At 41.7% G+C, this 26809-nt stretch overlaps 2 protein-coding genes across 11 annotated transcripts in view; one reads left to right on the top strand and one right to left on the bottom strand.

The window, feature by feature from the left end:
* The window catches only part of LOC133389056 (guanylate cyclase 2G-like), a 120414-nt gene extending 96944 nt beyond the window's left edge, over positions 1–23470 (bottom strand). For all 6 annotated transcript variants that reach the window (XM_061635989.1, XM_061635992.1, XM_061635990.1 and 3 more), the window contains exon 1: positions 22992–23470. In XM_061635989.1, the coding sequence (XP_061491973.1) occupies positions 22992–23162 (171 nt within the window). In that variant the 5' untranslated portion in view covers positions 23163–23470. The remainder of the gene's footprint in view (positions 1–22991) is intronic.
* Positions 18617–26809, top strand: part of ACSL5 (acyl-CoA synthetase long chain family member 5) — a 46661-nt gene continuing 38468 nt past the window's right edge. The window contains exon 1 of one of the 5 annotated variants that reach the window (XM_061635998.1): positions 18617–18741. The gene's annotated coding sequence lies outside the window, so the exon portion shown is untranslated. Of the gene's footprint in view, positions 18790–23334; positions 23538–24467; positions 24635–25026; positions 25051–26809 lie in introns of those variants that run through there. The other 4 variants (XM_061635999.1, XM_061635997.1, XM_061635996.1 and 1 more) reach the window with 4 other exon arrangements.

Genomic DNA, 26809 nt, shown 5'->3' with positions numbered 1-26809 from the left:
GCATAAAATATTTTGTAGTTGCCTGATTGAAAATGTCCCATTCCCGTCCATTTTAGTTCACTCACACCAAGTATTGTAATGTTGATGCGTTCCATTTCTTGGTTGACAATTTCTAACTTTCCCTAGTTCATGCTTCTCACATTCCATGTTCCTATTGCGTGCGTCGTACAACTACGGACTCTCCTTTCGCATCTGTACGCATCAGCCTCTGGACTTCTTTTTGGCTTTGACCCAGCTGCGTCATTAGTCACAGCGCTACTTGTCCTTGTCATTTGTTCTTCCCAGTAGCTCGGTGAGTGCCTTCTGACCAGGGGGTCTCATCTTCCAGCACTATCTCGTGTTGCATGTTGGATACTCTGTTCATAGGGCTTTCGTGGTAAGAAATATTCAGTGGTGGTTTACCATTGCCTTCCTCTGAGTTTGGATGCATCTTAGTCTGGTGTCTCAGCTTTGACCATTCCGCCTTGGGTGCCACTGCTAGGAGTCTAGCCTCTTGGTCTAGAGTGGGATAGGTCTCAACTTAAAAGGCTTGTTGAAAGAGGAAAGTCTTCAATAGGCGCTGAAAAGATAACAGAGATGGCGACTGCCTAATATTTAAGGGGAGGGAATTCCACAGGGTAGAAGCCACCACACTAAAGGTCCATTTCCTATGTTGTGCAGAAAGGACCTCCTGATAAGATGGTATCTGCATGAGGCCCACACCTGCAGAGCGCAGTGATCGACTAGGTATATAAGGGGTAAGACAGTCTTTCAGGTATCCTGGTCCTGAGCTGTATAGGGCTTTGTACACCAGAATTAGAACCTTGAGCTTGGCCTGGTAGCAAATGGGCAGCCAGTGCAATTCTTTCAGCAGCGGGGTGACATGTTGCTGATACCCTGCTCCAGTGAGCAGTCTCACCACCGCATTTTGCACCAGTTGCTACTTCTGGACCAACCTCAAGGGCAGCACCATATAAGCATTACAGTAATCCAGCCTGGAGGTTACCAGTGCATGGACAACAGTGGTCAGGCTATCCCAGTCCAGAAATGGCCACAGCTGTCTTATCAGCTGAAGCTGGTAAAAGGCACTCCTAGCCACTGAGGTCACCTGGGCCTCTAGAGACAAAGAGGGATCCAGGAGCACCCCCAGACTATGTACCTGTTCTTTCAGAGGGTGTACGGCTCCATCCAAAGCAGGCAACTGATCAATCATCTGAAGCTAGGAACCACCAACCCACAGTGCCTCCATCTTGCTAGGATTCAGACTCAGTTTATTGGCCCTCATCCAGCCCACCACCAAGTCCAGGCAGCGGTCCAGGGCTTGCACGGCTTCTTCCTATTCATATGTTACGGAGAAATAGAGCTGGTTATCATCAACATACTGCTGACACCTCACCCCAAAATCTCCTGATGACTGCTCCCAAGGGCTTCATATAGATGTTAAACAGCATGGGGGACAAGATGGTACCCTGTGGCACCCCACAGCACAACTGCCAGGGGGCCAAAAGACAGTCACCCAATGCTATTATCTGAGAGTGACCTTGAAGATAGGATCGGAACCACTGTAAAACAGTTCCTCCAATACCCATCTCAGCAAGTCGACCCAGAAGGATACCATGGCCAATGGTATCAAAAGCCGCTGAGAGGTCAAGTATGAATAACCCGGTTGCACTCCCCCTGTCCTTCTCCCAATAAAGGTCATCCATCAGGACAACCAAGGCCAATTCAGTCCCATAACCAGGCCTGAACCCAGACTGGGATGGGTCAAGATAATCTGTTTCATCCAAGAGTATTTGCAATTGCTGCGCCACAACCCTCTCAATCACCTTCCCTAAAAAGGGGGTATTTGCAACCGGTCAGTAGTTGTCACAAAGCAGTGGGTCCAGGGTGGGCTTCTTCAGGAGTGGTTGGATCACCGCCTCTTTCAAGGCAGCTGGAACCACTCCCTCCCGCAATGATGCATTGACCACACTCTGGATCCACTCAGTCAAACCCCCTCGGCAAGCTTTAATAAGCCAAGAAGGGCAAGGGTCGAGAAGACACGTTGCTGGCTGCATCATCGCAAGCACCTTTTTTACAATACAAGTACTGTATAAAAAGATACAAACCGCATGTGATGTTAAAATGGATTGAAGATCTGTCTGTAGTTTCAGTACTAGCTGCCTGGGATAATAATGGTTATTTATTTATTTATTTGTTAAATTTCTATACCGCCCGACTAGCATAGCTCTCTGGGTGGTGTACAATGGAGAAGTATAAATATACACAGTAAAAATCCTATAATTCAATACAAAAACATATAAATAGAGATCCACAAATCTAAAATCAAGTTAAGCATATTTAAGGACTAAAAGACTAAAATGCCTGAGAATAGAGGAAGGTTTTGACTTGGCACCGAAAAGATAACAATGTCGGCGCCAAGCGCACCTTATCGAAAAGACTGTTCCACAGTTCGGGGGCCACAACTGAGAAGGCCCTAGTTCTTGTCACCATCCTCCGAGCCTCTCTATGGGTCGGAACTCGGAGGAGGGCCTTTGATGTTGAACGTAGTGTACGGGCAGGTTCGTATCGGGAGAGGCGTTCCAGCAGGTATTGTGGTCCCGCGCCGTATTGCTCCTAAGGATCCTGTTGGCATCCTTAGCCTATCATGAAAATATCTATAATACGTTGCAGGATATAATTTTTTTCCCCTGTTGGGGTTATCTCACAGATGCTGGCTATATCTTGACTGATGTGGTTTAGAGAAACAGGCTTTACATATAGGTTCACTATTAAAAATACAGCAGTGGGACTTAAAATAAAATGTTGCCCCATGGCCTCCAGCAGGCGTGCTCCTCAGGGTTCCATCCAGTCATGCCCTTCTCTAGAAGGCTATACAAGGCAAGAATAGAGAATGTGTGGCCCACCAGATGTTGGGAAACTACAAGGTTGCATACACACTAAATATTTAAACCACATTTAAAGCACATGACTTTTCCCAAAGAATGGCAACCAAGAGATCTTCTGTATCTTTAAAAGTTGTGCAGGGAGAAGGGAGAATTTCACCTTGTGGTTTTTCCCATTACAATGTTGCAAGAAAACCTGCACTTGGCTGAATTTTCTCTTCTCTTAAAGATACAGAATCATTCTCAGGCCCTGAGCCTGGCAACCCTACAGCTAGCGCTTGAACAGCAGACTGAGCAGGCTCACCGGTCATCTGGTCAGTCTTCCTCACTATGTAGAGATGTATTTCTACTTAAATCATAGTAATTGTTTTTAAATGTTGTTAGTCAAGTCCATTTATTTCTGTGGGTCTGTTCTGAGCGTGGCTTAGTTGGAGATAGGGATGAGGAGAGTATCTGCTAAATTGGACTTAGTATTGAATTTTGACTGAATCCAACAGTCCACTGTCTTCTTGGACTGGCACTGATTTCTTGCGGTGGGCTGTGGCTGTAATCGGCACGGCTTTTTTTTCCTGAATTTCCCCCCCAATTTTATGTAATTATCTTCCTAATTACAATCACTATTATCCATTAACTTCCATGGATTTACATAAACCTTTTTTGCCACCAAAACAACAACAGAGTATTGAATCAGCAAGTGCGCTCGGATCCCTGCCATGAACCAAGATGGCGGCAGAGGCTTCAGCTCCTTAGGGAAACCTCAGCCGCCATCTTTCTTAAGGGCACCACTGCATGGGCAACTGCAGAACAAGGTAAGTTAAGGAAGGGAATGGCAGAGCCCCGAAGCTGTCGCCGTGCGTGAGTCGCAGAAGGAGAGCGCTGGGGCCTGGGGCAGATTTTTGCGCAAGGACCCCGGCATGCCTGGGGCCGGCCCTGGTGGTCACCCTACTCATAGCAGCCTCATCCAGTATGCTGTTGTGACAACAAAGCAGCATATACACTTTTGAATGTGGAATCTTTAGCAATGGTGCTAAAAGCGCCATTTATGCAGTTTCACTTGGGCCTAGAATCCGACTTGACACTGTTGATAGTGCAGCAGCAGTTATTATTCCTGTAGCATTAGCATTGGGCCACAGCCCTGCTGCTTAAGTAGTCACAATACCACTCACAGCTTTAGCAGGATTATAGTTGGAATACGGTTAGCAACAGGACTGCAGTGCCATGTGCTCAAGATCAGTGTGAAGAACCTTTTGTAGGCTGCTGGAAAGTCTAGTGGTCTGGTTTTCCACAAAGACAGCCAGGAATGCCAAGGAAGGGTTAAGGCTTGCAGAAAGCTCAAGGACAGATGTGCAGGTGGCACAGAGCTTCTGTTGTCTATAAAGCCTTGAAACCGAAACCGCTTGGTGTGGGGGGTGTTAGTAGCGTTAAGAGAGTATTCTCATCTGTATTAACCTTTAATGTCAGTAAAAGACTCTTAAGACTAAAAGGCCTGTGTGTCAGTCTCTTCTCTTGGGCTACTTCCCGGGCGGGTTGGACTGGATCCTCTGGGAACATGCAGCACATTACACCACTGCCAACACCTTTGGCCCTCCAGATGTTGCTGGACTATATCTCCCATCATCCCTGGCCTTTGTCCATAGTTGCTGGGGCCTAATAGAAGTTGTAGTACAGAAACATCAGAAGAGAAAGGATTCCCCACACCTGCTTTATGCCTATATGTCTGCTAGGCCAAAGGAAATTTAGCACATCTTGACTAGTGGTATGGTCTTGCTGACTGGGATTTCCTTAGCTAGGGACAGAACAGCCCACAACCAGTTGCCACGGTTACATTCCCATAAAAATTAAGATTGCAGGAACCACTGCTTGCACAGCAGCCACAAATACCAACACAGATTGAGTGTGTGTGTGTGTGTGTGTGTAGCCAATGAGATTTCAATGGGAGAAGCAAGATTCTTAGCAAGATTTAAAGTTTCACTTAATATTTTATGCAATATTAGATTGAGCGTAAGCAATGTATTTTAAAGACCATTTGTTTTGGTTACTTTTTAAAAGCTTAGAATAATGATAGCAATATTCTCAATAATTTGCTTTTTTTAATAAAAGGAAAAAAGAAAAAAGAAAACAGGAAAAGCTTTTGTGTGGTTCTTGTAAGCATGCCCAGTATACAGGCACATTTTAGTTATTTATAGTCACTCAGTGCATAGTACTAAAAGAGTAGGCTAGAAATATAGATACCTTTGAGATATAATTACATGTCCAGAAATAAGGTAGAGACACATAGCCCACCCCCTCAAATTTTGCCTAGAGTTGCAGCACGATCACAACCACATAGGAGCATATCTCTTTTAGAAAAAGGGATTAGTGAACTCCAGTCATTATATGCAATCTACAGGTGCAATCTACAGGAGACAGAAGATTGTATCCATCACTGTACACAAGTGGAATGGATGCCTGCTCACACAACAGGACTTCACCTTCCTCTCTTCCCCCCTGCAGCCCTCCATTCACCCTCAAACTCTGCCCAGGAAGGCTGGGCAACCTTCAGATAAAATGTTAGTGCTGCATGGAAAACTGCAGGGGAGGGTGGGAAGAGGGGAAGGTGAAGTCCACCCAGAGTACATCTCAGGCTGTAGAGCCTATTCCCATAATTCTGAACACCACAAGTATTACTGGGTTTGCATAATTATATCTTAAACTCCAATTGCTTGATGCAAAGGTTGATAAACTGGCCTACTCTGCAACTTCCTTGTGGCTTTTTTGGCTAGCTGGATTCAAGGCAGTCTTACCTATCAGGGGATATTGACTAAGATGGTCAGCAGACACAATGTTATGTAGAATATTCTCAAACCTCTGAACTGTCAATCTGACCTTTAGAATCCTCTTGAAGCATCTAATATAATTTACTACTGCATTACTATTACTACTGCACCTGCTCAGAATAACTAATGTTCATATAGCCTTAGGAAGTAAAAATCTTGAACAGTTAAAATGTCAACCATATCTCAACAGAGAACTAATTTTCCAAATGCTGATCCCTATATAATCATAACAGCATAATCACACACATACACATACACACCACACATGAAAGAGGTATCAGCAGTGAGCAGCACCCCCCTCAAAAAAGTACAAAAAAAATAAGAAAAGCACTAAGCCGGTGCGAAGCCCAAAAACAACCAAAGAGGACTGAGCATTCTCAGTGGTCACTCAACATTGAGTGTAGGTTAAGGAGGAAAGAATTGAAAACTGGGGAGAGGAGAATACAATGGGGTATCTTGGAAAGGGGTATGGCAGGCTGGCTGGAACCCTGAACCTGGGCACTCCATTGCAACATTTTGTTGTAGAAGCCCAACTTCAGAAATTGTTGCAAAATCAAAAGACATCTATGCAAGCCAAAAGTCAGTACAATTAATAAAAAGCAGGAAGAACTCATACTCAACCTCTGCTGCTTCTGAGCAAACTGGTCCAAACAAGGCAGAAACATGTTCTTTTTGAAACTGGTTGATGAAAGCATAAAGAGACTTCTTCGCTTCACATCCAGAGTCAGCATAAGTAAACTCCAAGCTGTAATTGTGTAGGTAAGATGGATCTGAGTTGACCTTATCAACAGCAATTTGGAGAGCTGAGCTTAACCTTTGGGCACTCAATGGATGGGAAATATTCCATGGAGCCTGAAAGGCTATTACAAGCTTGGACCTTTCAAGACCACTAACTGTATTAGTGGAGTAGATAGCAATAACAAATGAGACCACTGAACTATAGTAAATGTGGAAAAAATTCTGCGGGCATCTGTTCATATACCACTGCATCATTGGAAGAAATACTAAGCTGATCTTTAACTTGCAAACCTTTTGTTGTCTTTCCTCAGTGTTACTTATACTACTGCTTTAAGTGATTATATCAACACCTCTGCCTATGGCATGACATTTCATCAAACAGTACTAATTAACAGAATTCTTGATCACCATAGCAGCTTTCTTGCAATACCAGAAACTTCCTTGAATAAGTGACACATCAAAAGGTCAATTTAAAACTTTTGAAGAAATATTTTTGTTGCTGCTGTGTTTGCTTTGCTAAGCTCTGCTTGAATTAGTTGAGCAAAGAGAAAATATTCAAGGAACGGGAGGAAATGTTGGTGTGGTACCCTTCTCTGTAAATGAATGTTTACAAAATATCTTGTTGACAAAATTTCAGGATCTGGCAAAGTGTCAGGTATTATGTGTGCTCTGTTGTTATAACAAGTACAATCTAGAAGGAAGCAATTACTTGCTTGCAAATAATAATGCCCCTTGTGACTTAAAAAATAGTTGAGTGCAAATCTCAGTGAGGTTTCCTGAAATAAGCATTCCACAGAAGAGGGAAATAGTACCCTAAAACATATTGGATGTTGCTTAAGGAAATGATCAAAACATGTGGGGGTTGAAAAAGTGCCAGAGCTCTGCCATGTGAGGGTTTGAATAGGTGCCATAGCTCTGCTAGATCACTTATTGTACATTTCACGTAGTTGAAACTGATCCTGAGTTTATGGAACATTAGCAATTTTCACACTGTTGCAAACATGTTTTAGATAGCAATTTGGCAATAGTTTTCAAAACTCACATGTGAAAGCAGGGTCTTCCATTTCAAAAATGTATTAATGTGAAATCTTCTCACAGAGGGCACTTCCACATGGGACTTTATTTTGGACTCAGTGCTGCTCATGCGAGAGAGCCAGTGTGGTGTAGTGGTTAAGGTGTTGGAGTATGACCTGGGAGACCAGGGTTCGAATCCCCACACAGCCATGAAGCTCACTGGGTGACCTTGGGCCAGTCATTGCCTCTCAGCCTCAGAGGAAGGCAATGGTAAACCCCCTCTGAATACCGCTTACCATGAAAACCCTATTCATAGGGTTGCCATAAGTCGGAATTGACTTGAAGGCAGACCATTAGCATTGTAGCTGCTCATGCATGCAAGCTTATGCAGACAGTGTCCACATTATGCTATCCTCACCAAAATGCCTTCCCATATTATTTTCCCATTTAATCCAGATTCACTGTGTCTGTGAAAAATCCGATACTATAAAAAACAATCACAACACACAGAAACAGTAAATTCAGATCCAATGGGGTGAAAAAATATGGAACAGCATTGTGTGGATGCATAATTTATGCACGAGCAGTATACTGAGTACACAGTAAACTGTTGTGTCGACGTGTTCAGAATGTTCGGTTTAGGACAGCATCACAACTAATTTTTTGTAGCTTTAGTTTGAAACATTGACTCTGTTTTTTATTGAGCCTTTCTGAAATCTCTGTTTACAATAAAACTTTGTTAATTTTTCTCAGTTCTGTTGAAATCAGTTTTCTGTAGAAAATAGGCAAGGAAATTCTGTTCTTTATGAGTGAAAATATCAACAGACAGAGCAGTTCTATACTCTCATTAGGCAGGCTGTGGGATTGTAAAATATGGTGGAAACCTGCCAGAGGAATGCAAGATAACCTTGACAGACACACTGCAGGAACACTCTGCTGGGACAGCCATTGTGCTGGCAAATATATACCAATGGAATGGCCAGCGTCTGGCAGTTCTGGAGTATACTCACATTGTATCCTATACTCCTTTAGACCATGAACATGATCCCATAGACAGCAGAACTTTACTCCAGCCACAGATGTGACACAAGGAATTTCCCTCCCATTGACATCAATGAGAGACGGAGATTTTTTTAAAAAAATCTGCCCCCATGATAATGACTGCCCTAACCACATTGCCACAAAACAATACACGACACGGTGCAATTCAGCACCCAATAATGGCACACCGCTGCTAGAATATGAACCCCACACAGCTAAGATGATGTGACATGCAGCAATGGGGCTATACCTTTCTGGCCTCAGGTCATACACACTTAGAGCTAACAGGGAAAATCTGGTGAGAGGAGCCACGCAGAAAAGTCCCTTTGCGCAAAACAGCCCATCTCCACAAAACACTCATGGGAACTGGAGTACATTGCTAACGCTTCTCTTACTCAAAACCTTACAGGTACCTTGCCTTGAACTCCAGACTCACGCACCCAACAACAGTGGTGGCAATAAGGTACTGAGTGTGTGCTGGCCATGTGCTGGTGCAAGTGTGCATGCTGGGGAACATGTCCATGTCAAAATGACTTCATTAGTTCCTTCATTGTGTGTTGCATATGGGTGCCATCACTGACACAGTACCCAATTGCCGAGCTTTGGTAGTGTTTCTATGGATTCTGTGGGTACCACATTTTGTAACTGATGCTGCCCCCCCAACCTGCTGTCATTTTGCAGCTGGTGGAACTCAAAACTTTTCAGCTTTCTCAAGTGGGCCAAGGGAGTAGAAAGTTTGAAAACTCCTGGGGTAGAGGGTCTGCTCTGTGCAAATTGTATACATAAGTTCATTTTTAAATAAATGTGGTTAGTATAATTTAAGTATTAGTAGTATAATTTAATTATCCATTGAAAGATTTGGGAATTGGTAAATGCTTGACACAAAGCTTTTAAGCTGCTTTGTTGGAGAGAAAAATGCTATATTTTTGTTGATTCTTACTCATGATAACAATATGATGACTTAGAAGCATTCCAAATGCTCTTTAAACTCTTTGTGATTGAATATCAAATGTCAGATATTCTTCCCTTTGAACCTAGTTTTTTTAATCACTGAATAATCCCAAAGTCCAAGTCCATTACGACAAGTGCTTAGATTTCACTTTAACGTCCCTGTTGAGTCTTCAATATTTAAAGTTTCTTGGCACTCTCTGTTGCCAGCACACCCTAATACATGCTTTAAAGCAGAGGTGGTTAATATTTTTCAGCCTGAGAGCCACTTTCCCTTCTGGGCAACTTTCTGAGGGCCATATGCAACTGGTGGGCAGGGTCTGAGGCAAAATATGCAGAGCATTGTATGTAAAGTATGTAGAGTAGGCTATTTTCTTGCCCATACTCACAAACCCATCCCTATCCTCTATCCGGGCAAGCAAGAGTTCAAGGATACATTCCATCCAGGCAAAAGCACTAAGGGTGCAAAGCAGGGCCAGTGAGGGGTGTGGCCTGGAAAAAATTCCCAGGGCCAGACAGAGATGCCTAGAGGGTCACATTTGGCCCCAGGTCTGAAGCTCCTCACCTCTATTTTAAAGCATTCAAATATAATATATAGATAGGGTAGCAACTTACACATTGCTAAAAAGAGAGAGAGAGGAATACACAGATTTGCATATTTTATTTATTTATTTTTATTTATTTTATTACATTTTTAGACCGCCCTATAGCAATAAGCTCCCAGGGCGGTGTACAGCATGATAAAACAGGTTAAAATACAAAAACACAATAAAACATAATTAAAAATTTTCAATTTTAAATTCAAATTTTTAAATTTTTAAAATGCCTGGGCGAAGAGGTAGGTCTTTACCTGGCGCCGAAAAGATAGCAAAGAAGGCGCCAGGCGTATCTCATCAGGGAGGCCGTTCCATAGTTCGGGGGCCACCACTGAGAAGGCCCTAGCTCTAGTTATCGTTCTCCGTGCCTCCCTATGATACATACAGTTAATAATGTATGTACATATATTAATGTAATAATGTACATAATATGCATACAGTTTGCATATTATAATTCATATGAATAAGTGATTTATATGGGCACGAATTGAGAAATAATTACTATAATTTAATCAGAAATACAATATATCTCAATTTCTTCATAGCAGGAAAGCCTGTGACCAGGGACCTGCTCAGTCTGCTTAGGTGCTAAGTATTGATGGGCAGTTTCAATATCCCTGTTCTTCCTTCTTAATCTTTATCATTAAACCAGCATTCGGCCAGACATCCCTTCAAATAGATCACCGTCCTCTGTAAAATAGGACACACAGCCACCCGACATCTAAACAAAAAACCATGCAGACAAAGCAGGAGGATTTTTTTTACATTTTACTCTTAAGCTCAGAGTGTGGGAATTAGTAAGGTAGGTAGAAAATTGCCTGGGGTTTTGCAGAGGCAAGAGCAGTCAGGCTGGCTCATCTCAAAGAAATTGCTTAGAATGGGGATGCTATACATAGCATGATGGAAGCCTTGACTGTGAGAAAGTACTTCAGCTACAGTCAGATCAAGCAGCACTTATGGCACGTGTGGGGAATCTTTGGCCTTCCTGATGTTGCTGAACTACAACTCCCAGCAGTTCTAGCCATCATGGACATCCTCATGCTTGACTTGTATGCACAAGCAGAAATTCCTTATAGAGTTTGTGGGTCTGGAATTTATAAAGGATAGTCTGCAACCACCAACACCAGATCAGCTTATACACAATGGCAAGAATAAATGCAAGCTGATCAACACTGAAGTGATATTTTATGTAATTCTATGTAATTTTGATGGGCAGGACGGCTCTTATGTCAGCTGACATGCCAGGAAGGTTTTGGGGTAACAGCTTCTGTCCAAAGAAACTAGGGGACACAACAGGTAGCATGTGGAGTGGTCTGGCTTCAGCACTGATCTCTAATAAACAGAATGAATCAGAATGGAAAACTGGGCAGGCAGGGAGAGGTGCTACTGCGGGTGTCTTCCTATCTGTGAGCAAAGGTAGCAGGAGAGCCTCTATTATTTTTAAGGCAATGTTTGCATCATGTTATGCAGCCACTAAAGAAAAACCACTAAAGTCCTCCCCAGGCCAAAACAACAGCCAAGAGAAGGAATGCATTGAGTGGGGGGAGGAGGCAAAGGAAGCAGAGTTCTTTATATAAGACAAAAGCTTCCAGCAGGCTGTTGTTTAGTGAGAGGAACTGCAGAGGGCTTGGGCTGGAAGCTTGCCTGCTGCTTTTCTTTGTTCTGGCTCTCTGTTGGGTTTCATCCAAATCTGAGTCCTGTTTTCTCCTTTCTTGTTGACATGCACATACATTGTGATGATCAAAACCAAGACACCTGGGATGGAGGGGGGACAAGTTGTTTGCAAATTAAAGAGCATGTCTTCTTGACAGGCTTGAGCCCTGATATGTAGTCTCCTGCTGCAGCCACTGTCCAAGCAACCTTGATGGCACATGAGCTCTTGAATTTCCAGTTTCCTCTGTCTGTGGAACTCCCTCCTGGTAAAGCTGTGTCTATCTCCTACACTAACAACTAAAGACCCACTTATTCTTCTGAGCCTTTGGTGAAGGGTGAATGTGGCTGGCAACCTGTTATTTCTTGTCTGCTGTACTGTGAATTCTGTATTTTCTATTGTTTTATTGATATTATTTTCTATGTGTTCAGTATTTTGTATCTGTTCAGTGGCGGCTGCTCGAGTGAGTGAGCGAGGGAGCAAGGCGAGAGTGCAGCAGCTGAGGTGCACCTCTCCGCACCGTGCCCCCTGTCCAGCTGGCCCTGCTTCGCCCACCGACAAAGGATGTGTTTGGTGGTCGCCGCAATGAAAGAAACCTGGTGCAACGGCTCCATCTTCGGCATCCACAACTCCGTTGGGATGCTCTACGTCTTGCTGCAGGAGGACATCGGGGGGGCAAAAAAGACCCCACACTCCAGTTCAAGACAGGTATTACGGCACCTGTCTCCTCTTGGGGGCTGCTCGCTTCTTGTCCGGGGATGATGCTACGGCCCAAGACGCAGGAAGGCTGCAGAGAGGAAAGGCGTCTGGTGGCTTCTCGCTCTCCCCCCTCCCCCAATCGGGCTTCACCTTTGAGACCATTGCAAGGCAAACCAGTGGTTCCAGGGCCAGAACCACCATCCTGCCGCCATCGTAAGCGGGAGCCCTGGCTTCTGCGGGCTGAGAGGGCCGCACCACACCCAGAACTATGGGGATAGGACTATGACTGAGAGAGTGTGGCTAGCCTTGCAAAGTAGCCCAATGTCTATAACACCAATTTTGCCAAAGTGAGAGGGGATGTCATTTGTGTTAACTTTTAATTGTATTACAAATTGTATTGTTTTATTGTTTATTGTTTTATTGATGTACTATTGATGTTTTATTGATATATTATTGATGTTTTATTGGTGTATTTTTATATTCTTTGTAAGCTGCCTTGAGGGCCTTTTGGCCGGAAGGCAGGGTAGAAATATTAAAATCAATCAATCAATCAATCAATCTAATTTTTTTTTTTTGCATTCCTTACTTATCTGTATGCTGCCCTTGGCTCCTAAGGAATAAAGGGCAGGGCAGAAATTTAATTAATAGTAATGCTATTCTTCCATGTACTCCACACTTTCCCAGGTTTACCATGGAGACTAGGAAGGATCATCACAGTTGCCTCGTTGTAAGTTATGTGTCCTGCATGTGCTGAATCAGCAGAGCCTTTCCTCAATGAAAATATCTTGTGGGCAGTATCAAACAGTTATGATTCATTAGGCAAATCAGAGCATGCTTAGGTTTGACATTAAGGATTGACCTTAAGGAACCTAACACCATTACCATCACCAAAAGCTATCTAAGGACCACCTGAGAGAGAGAGAGAACTCAGAACTATGAACTGCCTATCATCTAACTCCCAGTCTTCTAGGTGAGGTGGCCTCTTTTTCCCCAAACCATCACTACAGGACTACCCTGAGGGGGAGTGATAAGAACATAAGAATGCAAGACAAACTCTACTCAGGCAGACCAGAGGCCATCCAATGGCCAACCATTTGCTGCTCTGAAGTCCACAAACAGGACATAAACACAATAGCATTCTCCTGCTTGCATTTCCCAGGTATTCAGAGGTCTCTGTGTGCTTCCAGATTTGGGCTTAATATTATAAATGGGTTGCTGAGATATCACAAAATGGGTTATTGGCAACAGGTGTTGTTGTCTTTTCATCTTATCTTGGAAAGGGCAAATCAGGACTAAATGGGAGATGAGTGGACATTTCTGAAAACATGTATGCAGCCACATTAAGCCATTTGAAGCACCTTCAGATCCTGGAGGTAATTTCATGACTACTAGCCATATATAAGCTTATTATTTTAATATTTTTCTGTAAACTGTTTTATAACATTCATATAGAAAGCAGTATATGCAGTAAATATCTTAAAACAAACCATGACAATGAGCTAACAGATAGGAAATCCCCAATTTAAATCTAGCCACAGCTATCAGCTCATGAGGAGACCTTGGACATGCCTCATCTCAATTATAGCACCTCCACCCCCACCTCCCACTCTGAAATAGGGGTATATTATTGGCTAATCTTCAAGGATTTTTTAAAAATTGTTGAGATAACATACTGCATGTGAAGCATACACAGCTACACACATGTAGTAATAGTAGTTGTAGTAGATCAACTGAATTCTGTGATACCCTATATCAGCAATTAAATTATTTCACAAGACCCAGTGACTCCTTCTCTTGGGCAAAGTCACACCTGTGCTGTTGCACTGCTATAACTGAATGAAACAGAACTGGGTGGAAAGGGGTCATGCTCGAGTGACTCACCTAATGTTGGCATAACTCCATACACTCAGTATATGTTTGCAGCCTTTTATCATGCGATTGAACTGATAAGCACTGTGACTGAACAGACTTGTTTCACTTGTCTGTTCACAAGTCTGTTACTCAGTTGGAGTTGAAGAGATCCAGAGGTGATGCCCATCCCAGCCCTTGAAAAGAACAAGAAACACAATCCTCCAAGAAACTCCACTACCTTGTATCTTTACTGTCTGCTGCTGTTTTTCCAATCTGTTTTCCCCTCCTATCCTGAACGCTCCATTTGGAGGGAGGTGTAAACGTGCAGGTATAAACTCTCTTGAATAGGAGGGGTTCACATGCATACTGGCTGCTCAGGACAAAATTACCTAACATGCATGAGTAACGTTATCCCACTCTGCAGCCACTGAGCAGGTGAGTAGCTCCTATTGAAGAGAGCTTACACTGTGAGCCTTTTGTGTGGCCAAACCTGCTGGTTGCAGGATAGCTGGGCTGGGGCTGGGGCACCCGCTGGGGCCCACACCCCAATGGGCCCCCTGAGGAGTTCCTTGCAGCTTGAAGACATCAGCCAGTGCCAGAGTTCACCATGTGCTAGTGCTGCCCTGACTACTGTATTAAGATTAATTCAAGGCTAAACTTAATGGATAGCCATCCAATTGCCACCTTCATGTATATAGCAGAAACGACCACAGTTGATTTGTGATTCATGTCATGACATGGCACCTGCTTATTATGATTATAAAATGCATTTTTATTATTCTGAGCCCCCTGCAACTTATTGCATTCATGGCATGGGATATGATGCAGCTCATTACCATTTTATGCAGGTTCTGTGAAAAGGCCTGAACCGTATAGGAGGAGCTGCAGAGTGTACTCCTCTCATGTGGTCTGGGGCTTCTTAGATTACTGGAGCAGGCTAACGTAAGTGTTATGGTATCTGCATACCCAAATCATGAATGTAATATGAGAAAGGGGCCTGAATAAAACTGACATCAAAACCGTTGCTTAAGAGTGCTCAGCTCAGAGGACTAGCTTTGAAGTCTTACTCAGCTTAAAACTTACAGTGCAATGCTAACCATGTCTCCCAAGAAGCAATGTTTATTGGATCCAGTGGGGCTTACTCCCAAGTAAGTGGACTACAGCTCCATCAGTCCCAGACAGCATTTAATAGAACTTACTCCAGGACCCCATAAAACCTGGCGGCACATCTGAATGTTTATTTATCGATACAGGAAGGTCACTCCAGTGTATGGCTCAACATGTGAGGTGGTAGGTAATTGCAACCGACTTCACACCAAAGCCACCATTTTGTTACTGGCTCTCCCTCAAACCATCATTTTACAGCTGGCTCTGGCTGGTGGATGCCAAGGATCTGACAAAACACCACCTGCACCAAGATCCTGCAAGCCAAACGTGTGCCCATCCCAATTTAAAATCATTAAATAATCAAGCAGATAAAAAGGGGCAATCATCCCAGCAGCACAGCAGAAGGGTAACTCTAAGAGAGACCAGTCCTCCCTCAATCACACTGAAAGAGTCTTTGAAAAGCCAGGTCTTAATGTGATGTCTAAAAAATATTCAGTGTTGGCTTTAGATGGGCTACTTTGGGAAAGGAATTCCACAATATTGATACAACAACCAAAAATGCCTGGCTCTGTACAGATGCCCACCATACTTTGTCTTTCCTTGAAGTACAGCACAATCCTAAGCATATATACTCAGAACTAAATCTCACTGTGTCCAATGGGATTCGCTTCCTGAAGACATCCTGGGATATTTTGTGGTAGGGATTTTTTTTTTTTTGCCATTTAGAGTATATTGTCAAGAATATTTTTCCCTGAAAAACTGCATGATGAATTATTTGAAACACCACTGAACTCAGTGAATAGCCTCATAATGCATCCCCACAGCCATCTTATTAGCATCAGTTCCTTATTACCATACAGACAAGCGGCCCATCTAGCCCAGCATCCTGTCCTCATAGTGGCTAACCAGATGCCCATGGGAAGCCCACAAGCAGGACCTGAGCGTAACTGCACTCCCCCACCCCTGTTCTCCAGCAACTGGTATTCAGAAACATACTGTATCTGACTATGGTGGCAGAGCACAGTCATCATGGCTAGTAGCCATTGATAGCCTTCTCCTCTGTGTATTTATCTAAACCTCTTTAAAGCCATCCAAGTTGATGGCCATCACTGCCTCTTGTGGGAGTGAATTCCATAGTTTAACTATGCGCTGTGTGAAGAAGTATTTTCTTTTGTCTGTCCTGAATCTTCCAACATTCAACTTCATTGGATGGCCCCGAGTTCTAGTGTTATGCAAAGGGGAGAAAAACATCTCTATCCACTTTCTCCATGCCATGCATAATTTCATACACTTCTGTCATATCACTTCTTACTCACCTTTTCTCAAAACTAAAAAAACACAAATGCTGCAACCTTTTCTCATAGGGGAATCAACCCATCCCCTTGATCATTCTCGTTGCCCTTTTCTGAAACTTTTTCAAATATACAATATCTTTTTTGAGGCGAGGTGACCAGAACTGTACACACTATTCCAAATGCAAACACAACAGATTTGTATAACAGCATTATTTATTTATTTACTTATTATATTTATATCCCACCCTTCCTCCCAGTAGGAGCCCATGGTGGCAAACAAAAGCACCCAAACCACTCTAAAACACCATAACAGAATTTATGATACCAGCAGTCTTATTTTCAATTCCTTTCCTAATGATCCCTAGCATGGAATTTACCTTTTTCACAGCTGTCGCACATTTCATTAAACTGTCCACTATGACCCCAAGATCTCATTCCTGGTCAGTCAGTGCTAGTTCAGACTTCATGGGTGTACATGCAAAATTCCATTTTTTGCCCCAATATGCACCGCTTTACATTTGTTTGCATTTGCCATTTTACCGCCCAGTCAGTCAGTTTGGAGAGGTCCTTTTGGAGCTCTTCACAATCTCTTTTTGTTTTAATGACCCTGAACAATTTAATGTCATCAGCAAACTTGGCCATCTCACTACTCACCCCTAAATCTAGATAATTTATGAACACGTTAAAAAGCACACTCCACTTTCTACATCCCTCCATTGGGAGAACTGTCTATTTATTCTTACTCTCTGCTTCCTGTTACTTAATCAGTTCCTGATCCACAAGATGACTTCTCCTCTTATTCCATGACTGCTAAGCTTACTTTGGAGTATTTGGTGTGGTATTTTGTTGAAAACTTTTTGAAAGTCCAAGTACACTATGCCCACTGGATTATCTTCATGTATATGCTTGCTGACACTCCCAAATAACTCCAAAGGGTTGGGGAGACAAGACTTACACTTGCAGAAGCCATGCTGGCTCTGCTTCAGCAAGGCTTGTTCTTCTGTATGCTTGGTTATTTTATCTTTAACAACATTTTCTACCAGTTTTCCTGGGACAGATGTTAAAGTAACTGGCCTGTAATTTCCGGAATCCCTTTTTAAATATTGGTGTTACATTGGGCACTCTCCAGTCCTCAGGTATGAAGGCAAATCTGAGGGACAAGTTACATATTTTTGTTAGAAGATCAGCTATTTCACATTTGAGTTCTTTGAGAACTCTTGGGTGGATGCCACCTAGACCCAGCAATTTGTCCGTTTTTGTCTATTAAGCCTAGGGCTTCATATCTCATTAACACTCTGTTTCAGTCGTTCAGATTCCCTTCCTGAAAAGTAAGTTCAGGCACAGGGACCTGCCCTATATCCTCCATTGTGAAGAAAGATGCAAAGGATTCATTTAGCTTCTCTGCAATCTCTTAATCCTGTTTTAGCACACATTTGACTCCTTGTCATTCAAGGGCCCAACCACCTCCCTAGATGGTCTCCTGCTTTGAATGTATTTAAAGATTTTGTTGTTGTTGGTTTTTATAGTTTTAGCAATGTGCTCCTTAAATTCTTTTTTAGCATCCCTTATTGTCTACTGCCATTTATTTTGCCAGAGTTGGTGTTCCTTTTTATTCTCCTCATCCAGACAAGACTTCCATTTTTTGAAGGAAGCCTTCTTGCCTCTAATAGTTTCTTTGACATATACAAAATTCACCCTGGAAATAAAAGCATGGGTAGGTTCCTGCACTTCTACATAGATGCTCTGCTGAGTCAATAGCAAAAGAGTTCTGTTAAGGCAGAGTTCCAAAGCCAGTGCTGGTTATTCAACTTTAGACATGCTATGACTTTGTAAAGCTATTGCATAAACATCTGTTTAACCTTTTGCTAAACTGCCATGTCAGACCAGCTCAAATTACTCCAACTGTTTGATCAAATTAAGCTCCACCTTTGAACCTATCACAAGGCAGTTCAAAGATTGCCTAGGTGCAATACTGTCATTTTATTAAAGCAGCTTGAATGACGATAACAGAAGCAAATCTGCCACAGGAATGGCTTGTGAGATGGGCATGTGTTAAACTTCAGTGTGGGACTAGGTGGGACAAACTATTACTCACTTTTGTGTTTGTCTAACAGGAAGAAGGTAAGCCTTGCAATTAACTCTCTCCCAATCAGCAAGCAGTGATGCTAAGTAAGTAGTTTTTGCTTTTAAGAGATTATGGGAAAACAAAATAGATGAATGCTATGCAGGTGGTAGCTGTTTAAGTATCAGTATATCTAGAATTAAAATGACTATTATGGTTGGAAAAATACAAGGAAATCTGATAAGTAAGTAATATAATGGACAAGTCTGCAGTATTGAATGAAAAATCTGATCTAGACAGCAGTTAACCCAAAATTTCATTTCTGTATTATGGCATAATCTTTTGAAGACTTATCAGAGGCTACAATAAATGTTAATGTTTAAGATACCATAGGACTCTGTATCTCTACCTCTTTGTTTTTGTTTCCTGAGTCCCCTTTAGAATTAATGTTTTGAATGACCAATGGCTTATATCCTCTTGGGAGCCAATCTTAATTCTTCTTTAAAACCTAAATGTGACCTTTTCTTCAGAGGGAGGAAGGGAGTGTGGGTTAGTTTGATTGCCATATTGTTCCATTTGCATCTTTCTGTTGCTGTGATGTATTAAATATTGAACCAGAGCTACAAATGACAATTATAGATATGTGAATGTGATACAGATATGCAAATGCATGTGTATACTAAATACATGTCCACATTAAGACCCAATCAAAATGCTGAACATGTAGCTTTTTCTAGACTTGGTCTCTCAGTGTAATTCTTGTGTGGAGTTAAATAATGCCAGTTAATGATGAGATATCATATATAAATGGCTGATAGGCTTGCAGGTCATATATATGATCTGTTAAACTGGAAATTCTGCCACATATCACTTTACCCACCCTTTGATTCTCACATGTTACACTGGTATAGTAGACTTCAGGTAACACTAGGCACCCTCTGGATCTCTTGCACAGCTTTAGTGGCATAGAAGGAGGACTCGCTGATCTGCACAGGTGTCAACCTGAAGACTTGTGGGTATCCCAAGCAGGGAATTAAATTAGGGAATGAAACATGTTTATCTTTTGCTTATTGTTTTAATGGGAAAGTATCTTTACATCACTGCAGCACCTGCCTTGCCTTGAGGCAGTGGTTCCCAAACTTTTTTTCCTGCTGGAAAACTTGCAAATTGCTGATGATCATGTAATGGCTACTTCACAATTTTTCTGCCTGTTTGTAATGCACTGTATTAAATGCTGTATGATTTTTAAATGTGTTTTTATCACTTTTATTTCTTATATTCTATAGAACTCAAACTGTATTACAATATAAGAAATAAAAGTAATAAAATACAATTAAAAACCAATATTAATATTTAACTCAGACATTCTGTGAACCACAAGAATGAAGCTCATGGGTACAATTTGAAACCCCCTGCCCTGAGGAATCGTAAGCATTCCAACAACAAACCATTGCAGCCGTGTTTATTGCCAGAAAGAAGCTAAGAGTTGTAGTTTCCACAGTGATTTTCAAAAGTGCATGTTATATGATGTGGTGGCTACATTAAAAAAAAAAGAATGAGATGCTTAGAATGATGAGGAGCTACTTGTGAAAACACATACACCATTTTTCTGATCTGATTTTTATATGTTAGCCCGGATCAATGTGCTACTGCCAGAAAAAGGGTTGTATTTAGCTGATAAGATCAAGAGATCAATAGGATTTTCTGGACCTGTACACTGTACAGGTTTCTGTACCTTACACTGTATTCTGGACCCAGTACACAGTACATTGTAGATCAAGCCCTCACCTAACTCGCAAAAGAGTACACAAATGTTTTATGCTCTTTGTGTTATATGCAAATATACATGTCCTTTTAGCAGGTGAGGTGGAGAGCCCCAAAAGAAAACGGAGACCACATGCTAGTACTTGATGTACTTGCATCAATTACAGGTGAAGCATTTCCTATAATGTTTCTATATTAGAAAACCTCAATCTGTTGAATTTCTGCCTGTCATACCACTGTTAAAAGCACAAGCTTCCTACTCTCCCCCAATGCCCACTTTAAACCATGCAAAAAACCTCAAGTTTCATCAGCTGTAAACCACCATGTTATTGTAGGACTTTCATTAGTTGATCTTAGGCTGACAATACTATATTTAGTGCAAGACAGGCATGCATTTCAGTTAACAGGTGCATAGGCTTGTGTCAGAAAGGGATTTAAGATTTATAGCAACCAAAGTTCAGCTGCCTGTGCTTGGATCAATTCAATATTAAACTGTTTAAAAGCAAGCAATGTATCCTAAGAGCATTTGCTATGGTTCTTTATACCTCATAATAACTACAGTAATGTTATCTGTACAGGTCAAATAGCTACTCTATTAGATTTTGAGCAAAAAAACAGTTGAGCCTTTGATATGAATGTACCTGGGCTAAGTTCAAGGTTCTGTTTTTGGTGTACAAAGCCCTATGCAGCTTGGGACCATGATACCTGAAAGACTATCTTGCCCTTTATATACCCAGTTGATCACTATGCTCTGCAGGCAAGGGCCTTCTGCAGATACCATCTTACCAAGAGATCCATTCCACACAACATAGGTAGTAGACCTTTAGTGTTGTGGCATCTACCCTTTAGAATTCCCTCCCCTGAAATTTTAGACAGGCACCATCTTGATTATCTTTTCGGTGCCTACTGAAGACCTTCCTCTTTCAACAAGCCTTTTAGGGAGAGACCTTATTATCCGTCCCCCCCATTGGTGGAAAAGCAATTAATCCCCCTCCCATCTAGGTTGCTGTGACAATCAATTTAACAGTCATTTAACCTGAAAGTATTTCCCTAAAACTGAGTATAACACTGGATTCAGAGTTGTAATAGGCTACCTTCTCACAGTATTTTCTTCCCCTCCTCTAATATTAGTACAGCAACACTGAGCTATTTTGCAGGGCTGACATTACCTATGCTTTTTCAATTAGAACCTCCCTGCAACATGTATATTGCATAATAGACTTCTGTTGTATTTGCATTAGCAGGGTTTTTTAATTGAATACTCAAAACCTGAATACATTTTGCATGAATCTAGAGAGAAAACATTGGATTAATACATGCACCAAGGTAAACCCACAACCGGGTTCAAAAAGAAACAAGTCCCTTCTCCATTGTCTGGAGAAGGGACTTCCTGGGTTGTTATGAACCTGTTCTGACGTCTCTGTGTTTTATTTCACACCTCAACTGCAACCTCCCTGCAACATGTATATTGCATAATAGACTTTTGTTGTATTTGCATTAGCAGGGTTTTTGAATTGAATACTCAAAACCTGAATACATTTTGCATGAATCTAGAGAGAAAACATTGGATTAATACATGCACCAAGGTAAACCCACAACCAGGTTCAAAAAGAAACAAGTTCCTTCTCCATTGTCTGGAGAAGGGACTTCCTGGGTTGTTATGAACCTGTTCTTAAGCCTTCTCTTCAGCTTGTATTACTAAATTTGTTGGTAGCATTCATCAGTCACAACTAGGGTTGCCAGGTTCAGGGCCTGAGACTGATCCTGTATCTTTAGGAGAAGAGAAAGTCAGCCAAGCGCAGGTGTTCTTGTAACACTGTAATGGGAAAAACCACAAGGTGGAATTCTCCTTTCCCTCTGCACAGCTTTTAAAGATACAGAAGACCTCTTGGAGGCCGGCACTAACTACTAAGCATGCAGTTAAGCAACAAATATTTCATTTGGTTTTGATCGTTAAGAACCAAACAACCTTAAGAATATGGACATTTTAGAACTCCTGCTTCTCAGTGTGATATCCAGCGTTAGTCGTACTCAGAGTGGTCCTACTCAAGTATGGAGAGCACCTTGTTTATTTTATTTTTATTTATTTAGTAGGATTTATATACTGCTCATTAAAAAATCTCTAAGTGGTTTACATAAAGCTGTGTAACATATCTATTAAAAATAGCAATAGAACAGACTTTAAAAAGTAGACATAAAAATATTATCAAAACAGAGATAAAATTGACAATCTAAAAACAAATGTACATAATAAAATTGCATGCCTGGGTAGACTTGCCTAAACAAAAATATTTTAGCTGACATTGAAAACAGGACAATGATGGTGCTTGCCTAATATTAACAAGCAGAAAGTTTAAAGGAATAGGTGCTACCACACTAAAAGCCACAAATTCTTATTAAGCATAAGCATGGAACAAACATTATGTGGTGCTTGTAAAACTGCTAGTTCTACAGATCAAAGCAGTTGAACGGGCACATGCTAGACAAGGCAATTCTTCAAGTAAACTTCTCCCAAGCTGTTGAGGACTTTATCTAATAATAGTACCTTGAATTTGGCCTGGTAACAAATTGGCAGATGTTTTGAACTGAGATGTTTGACTCCTGTCAGCAATCGTTCTGTAGCATTCTGCAGTTTCTGGACCAAGTGCAAGGGAAGGCATATACAGAGCATATTGCAATAATCTAGTCTTGAACTTCCCAATGCCTGAGCTATCATGGTCAAGCTATCCTGGTCTAAGGACAGCTTCTGCTGTTGAACCAGTGAAATATGACAAAAAACGCCCTATGTCTTTAACAGCCTGCTAGGCAAAAATTTAGTGAGTGTTTCCAGGTGTGGAGATGCACTGATAGAAAAGTTTCACCTGCTCCATTTTAGATTACTGTAGGTGTTAATGTTAAAATAGCACAGAGGACAACAGAGCTGGCAATGTGGTAATCACGTTCCAATGAAGAGACAAAAAGTTGTCTTACACAACATGTAAACCATAGTTTAGTGTTACATGCATGAGCTTCTGGGTTGTGTGCTCCCCCTCCTCATCCTGTCTTCTGCCACCATCCCTGCAAGAAAAAGATCAAAAGCTTTTACTTTCAGGTAATTGTAGTTTATTATCGCATCTTACAACTGTGGTTAAGCTTAGATATGATTTAGGGAAACAAGCCAACTTGATAAACCGTGGGTTGAAGAAGACTAATCACAGTTTGTCCAGGTTCAGATAGAACAATAGTCCACAGTTTATGAAAAATCATTATACGGAAACCTTGCAGTCTTGTCCTTGTGGCTACTGAGTTAGAGGAGGACAGTGAGGAGCTGCCAAGTCTGAGGCTTGTTCACATCAGGCTAGGTCAACCTCATGTCCTCCGGATGTTGCTAGCCTCCAAATACCATCAGCCTAAGCCAGCATAGCCAATGGTCAGGGATGACAGAAGTTGTAGTCTAAACCAAGTGAAGGGGACCAAACTGGGGAAGGTTGCGCTCAGTCATAGTTTAGCTTTACACACAAACCAGACAATAGATTGTTGGTACAAAGAGAGCAAGACTCTGTAGCAGAAGCGGCTGGGGGGGGAATAATGAATGTTATGATTAAGGCTACAGTGCTATGCACCTGGGAATAAACTCAATTGAACTTGGTGGGACTTTCATCTGAGTAAATATGCACAGGGTAGGCTTTAACTGCTTCCACTCTTTCACATGCAAATCCCATTAATGGCAGTGAAATTTACAATTTACAATGTATGAGTTCAGAGTAGCACTTTATTCTACACACCAGCCCTATATTCCATTGTCATAATTATAGACATTAGTGATTTTCTATTCATTTTTATTTTAAAAATGTTTGGGTATAAAGGTCTTAAGCTGGAAATAAAGTAGCTTGTGTGAGCAACTGTTCTTATTTCCTGATGCTCCTAATGTGGTTACCCATTTCCCTTCTTGTTACAGTTATCTGGAGCTACGTAAGACTTGGCTATATGTATAAATATTCATGTAAAAGTCAGGCCCTCTGAGTGCACAGAGATTTCCTCTAAGCAAATGCATGTGGAACTATAAGCCTGAGAACAATTAGTCACTTCCTGCTAGAGAGGCCTGCCTCTTATGCAAACTGTTCCCAGGCTCTTCCTGAAAGTGGCTGTTATTTAAGACCATGAGCCAAAGTTTGTTACAAGTGAGTGGTAGGAGGAGGCTTCTAAATGGTAAGCGGAGGAGGTATTTGTGGGTGTTAGTTATGTTTTAGACTAGTTGTAAAGTGTGTCGGTATTTTTTCCTTCCTTTGTTGTATATATTATGAAGAGGTGGGTCTTGGTAAAGACTGCAGTTTAGAGGTAGCTTGATAGTAAAAGAGCATACTAGATATGTTAAGATCGTTCCTTCTGTTGGCAAAATACAGAAATCTAGATTGCTGTTACAGTGTTTTTGCAAGCGTTGTGTTTTGTGCTTCTTCAGAGGAGGTTTAAGGGGTACTGGGTGGTTAATGTGAGAGTAGATTAATGTGAGAGAGAGTAGTTTACTGGAGGCCCCTTTATTACTGCAGACTTGAGTTTGGCCTTATGGACCAAATCCAACACTAACTGCGTAACTTTCTGAATCTAGATAAGAATCAAACTCAAAGGTAAGAGTAAACATAAATGCAGTTCAAGATTTGACCTGCCTTTCCACTTGAGCTTTTGGCAGCAGTTGCTTATTTAGTTTCTGCTTGAGTATTCTGGCAACAGTTGCTTATCCAGTTTTGGAGACAGAGGCTTAAAGATAAGTCTCTAACTATTCCTTCATGATATGCAGATATGCTTAAGTAAATGGTAATATAGCTTTGGGGCTCCCTTAGCTTCAGTTTTGACTAATTAAAAAAGCAAATGCTGCTGAATGAAAGCTTCCACTGCTTTATACTTTCTGTTCTGTGGAATAAGAATGGTTTAATTGTTGTACATAATAGATGAATAACTTCTAGAACCTGGCTTGAAGCTTTCATATCTCAGATAGGTTTGGAACCATAATTGTAACCTTGCTTTGGAACATGAAAGCTGCTTTGTGTCAAGTTGGACAGCCTGTCTATCTAGCTCTAGCTCATTATCTCCTACACCGCCTGGGGGTAGCTGTCTAGGATTTCAAACTGGAGATCTTTCTAAGCTGTACCTGAAGATAGCGGGGATTGAACCTGGAACTTTTTGTGGGCACAGCATGTTCTCTATCACTGAACTATAGCTTCTGCAACTTAGTAAAAGAGTGAACTTTTCAAATCTTGAGCAATCTTGCTCCTTGTCAGACTTCTTCTGGTAAGAGGCCATCCTAGTTATCAATGAAAACACCTGTAACAGAGGAATACTGTGTGAGATAAATTCTCTCACTATCAAAAGAAGCTAGAATACCTTCCCACAATCCTTATATAATAGAGATGTGTTGAGTGCATGTTCATGAGAACAGAACTGGAAAGGGCCTCCACAACCGTACTACTAGCTATGTGCAGTGATGCTAGGTGCAGTGCCCATTCCTTCAGTTATGGAATATGAGACCATGATGCAATGGTTAAACAAGGGATCACCAAACCTTTTGGACTAGGGGTGCCAGGTTCAGGACCTGCGACTGATCCTGTATCTGTAGGAGAAGAGAAAGTCAGCCAAGTGCAGGTGTTTTTGCAACACTGTAATGGGAAAAACCACAAGGTGGAATTCTCCTTTCCCCCTGCACAACTTTTAAACCCTGAACCTGGCAACCCTATTTTGGACCCATAAGCACTCTTGGAAACCTGAACATGTTTTTGGGGGGCTACAACCATACATGTTCCCTGCTGTCCACTGTAACCCCTACTTCACAGTCTGCACCACATGCACGCACGCCAGCAGTGCCGTTATTACCCTACTACATCAGGGGAGATCTGCTTCTTCCATTGTTAAGTCTAAGTTGCTTCGGTACTGATGTAAGCAACAAACAGGCATAGGTCAATTGCAGGATGATTTTTCTAGTAATACAGTAATGCTCAATTAATTCATAAGGCAATACAGGACCAGGACAACGTGAGGCATCTTTGCTGGTCTGAGATGCTTCATCCTCCCCCCTCAAAAAAATATTGGGACTTGTGCCTGAAAGGGAAAGTGTGGGTGCATGGAGGCTAAGTTGTAACCAAGCAGAATTTGTGTTGTTGCAGAACTTCATGCCATGGGCATTAGCTTGGGTTCTGTTTTTTCAACTTTTTGCAACTTGAGCCAGTGTGAGAGTGCCCTAATTTTGTTTTAAACTAACAGGCTTGTTATTGAATAATAATTTAGTACAAATGGCATTTCAAACTGTATAAAACTGTTCTCCATATTGGTAAATATGGTATATTGGTATAATGGTATATTGAATAGTATGCTTGTCTATTTAAATAATTTTAT

The sequence above is a fragment of the Rhineura floridana genome, chromosome 7 (genome assembly GCF_030035675.1).
Source record: "Rhineura floridana isolate rRhiFlo1 chromosome 7, rRhiFlo1.hap2, whole genome shotgun sequence".
In the NCBI taxonomy this organism is placed as follows: Eukaryota; Metazoa; Chordata; class Lepidosauria; order Squamata; family Rhineuridae; genus Rhineura; species Rhineura floridana.
The sequence above is the reverse complement of the archived record's forward strand: the minus strand, read 5'-3'. Positions and strand labels throughout refer to the sequence as shown.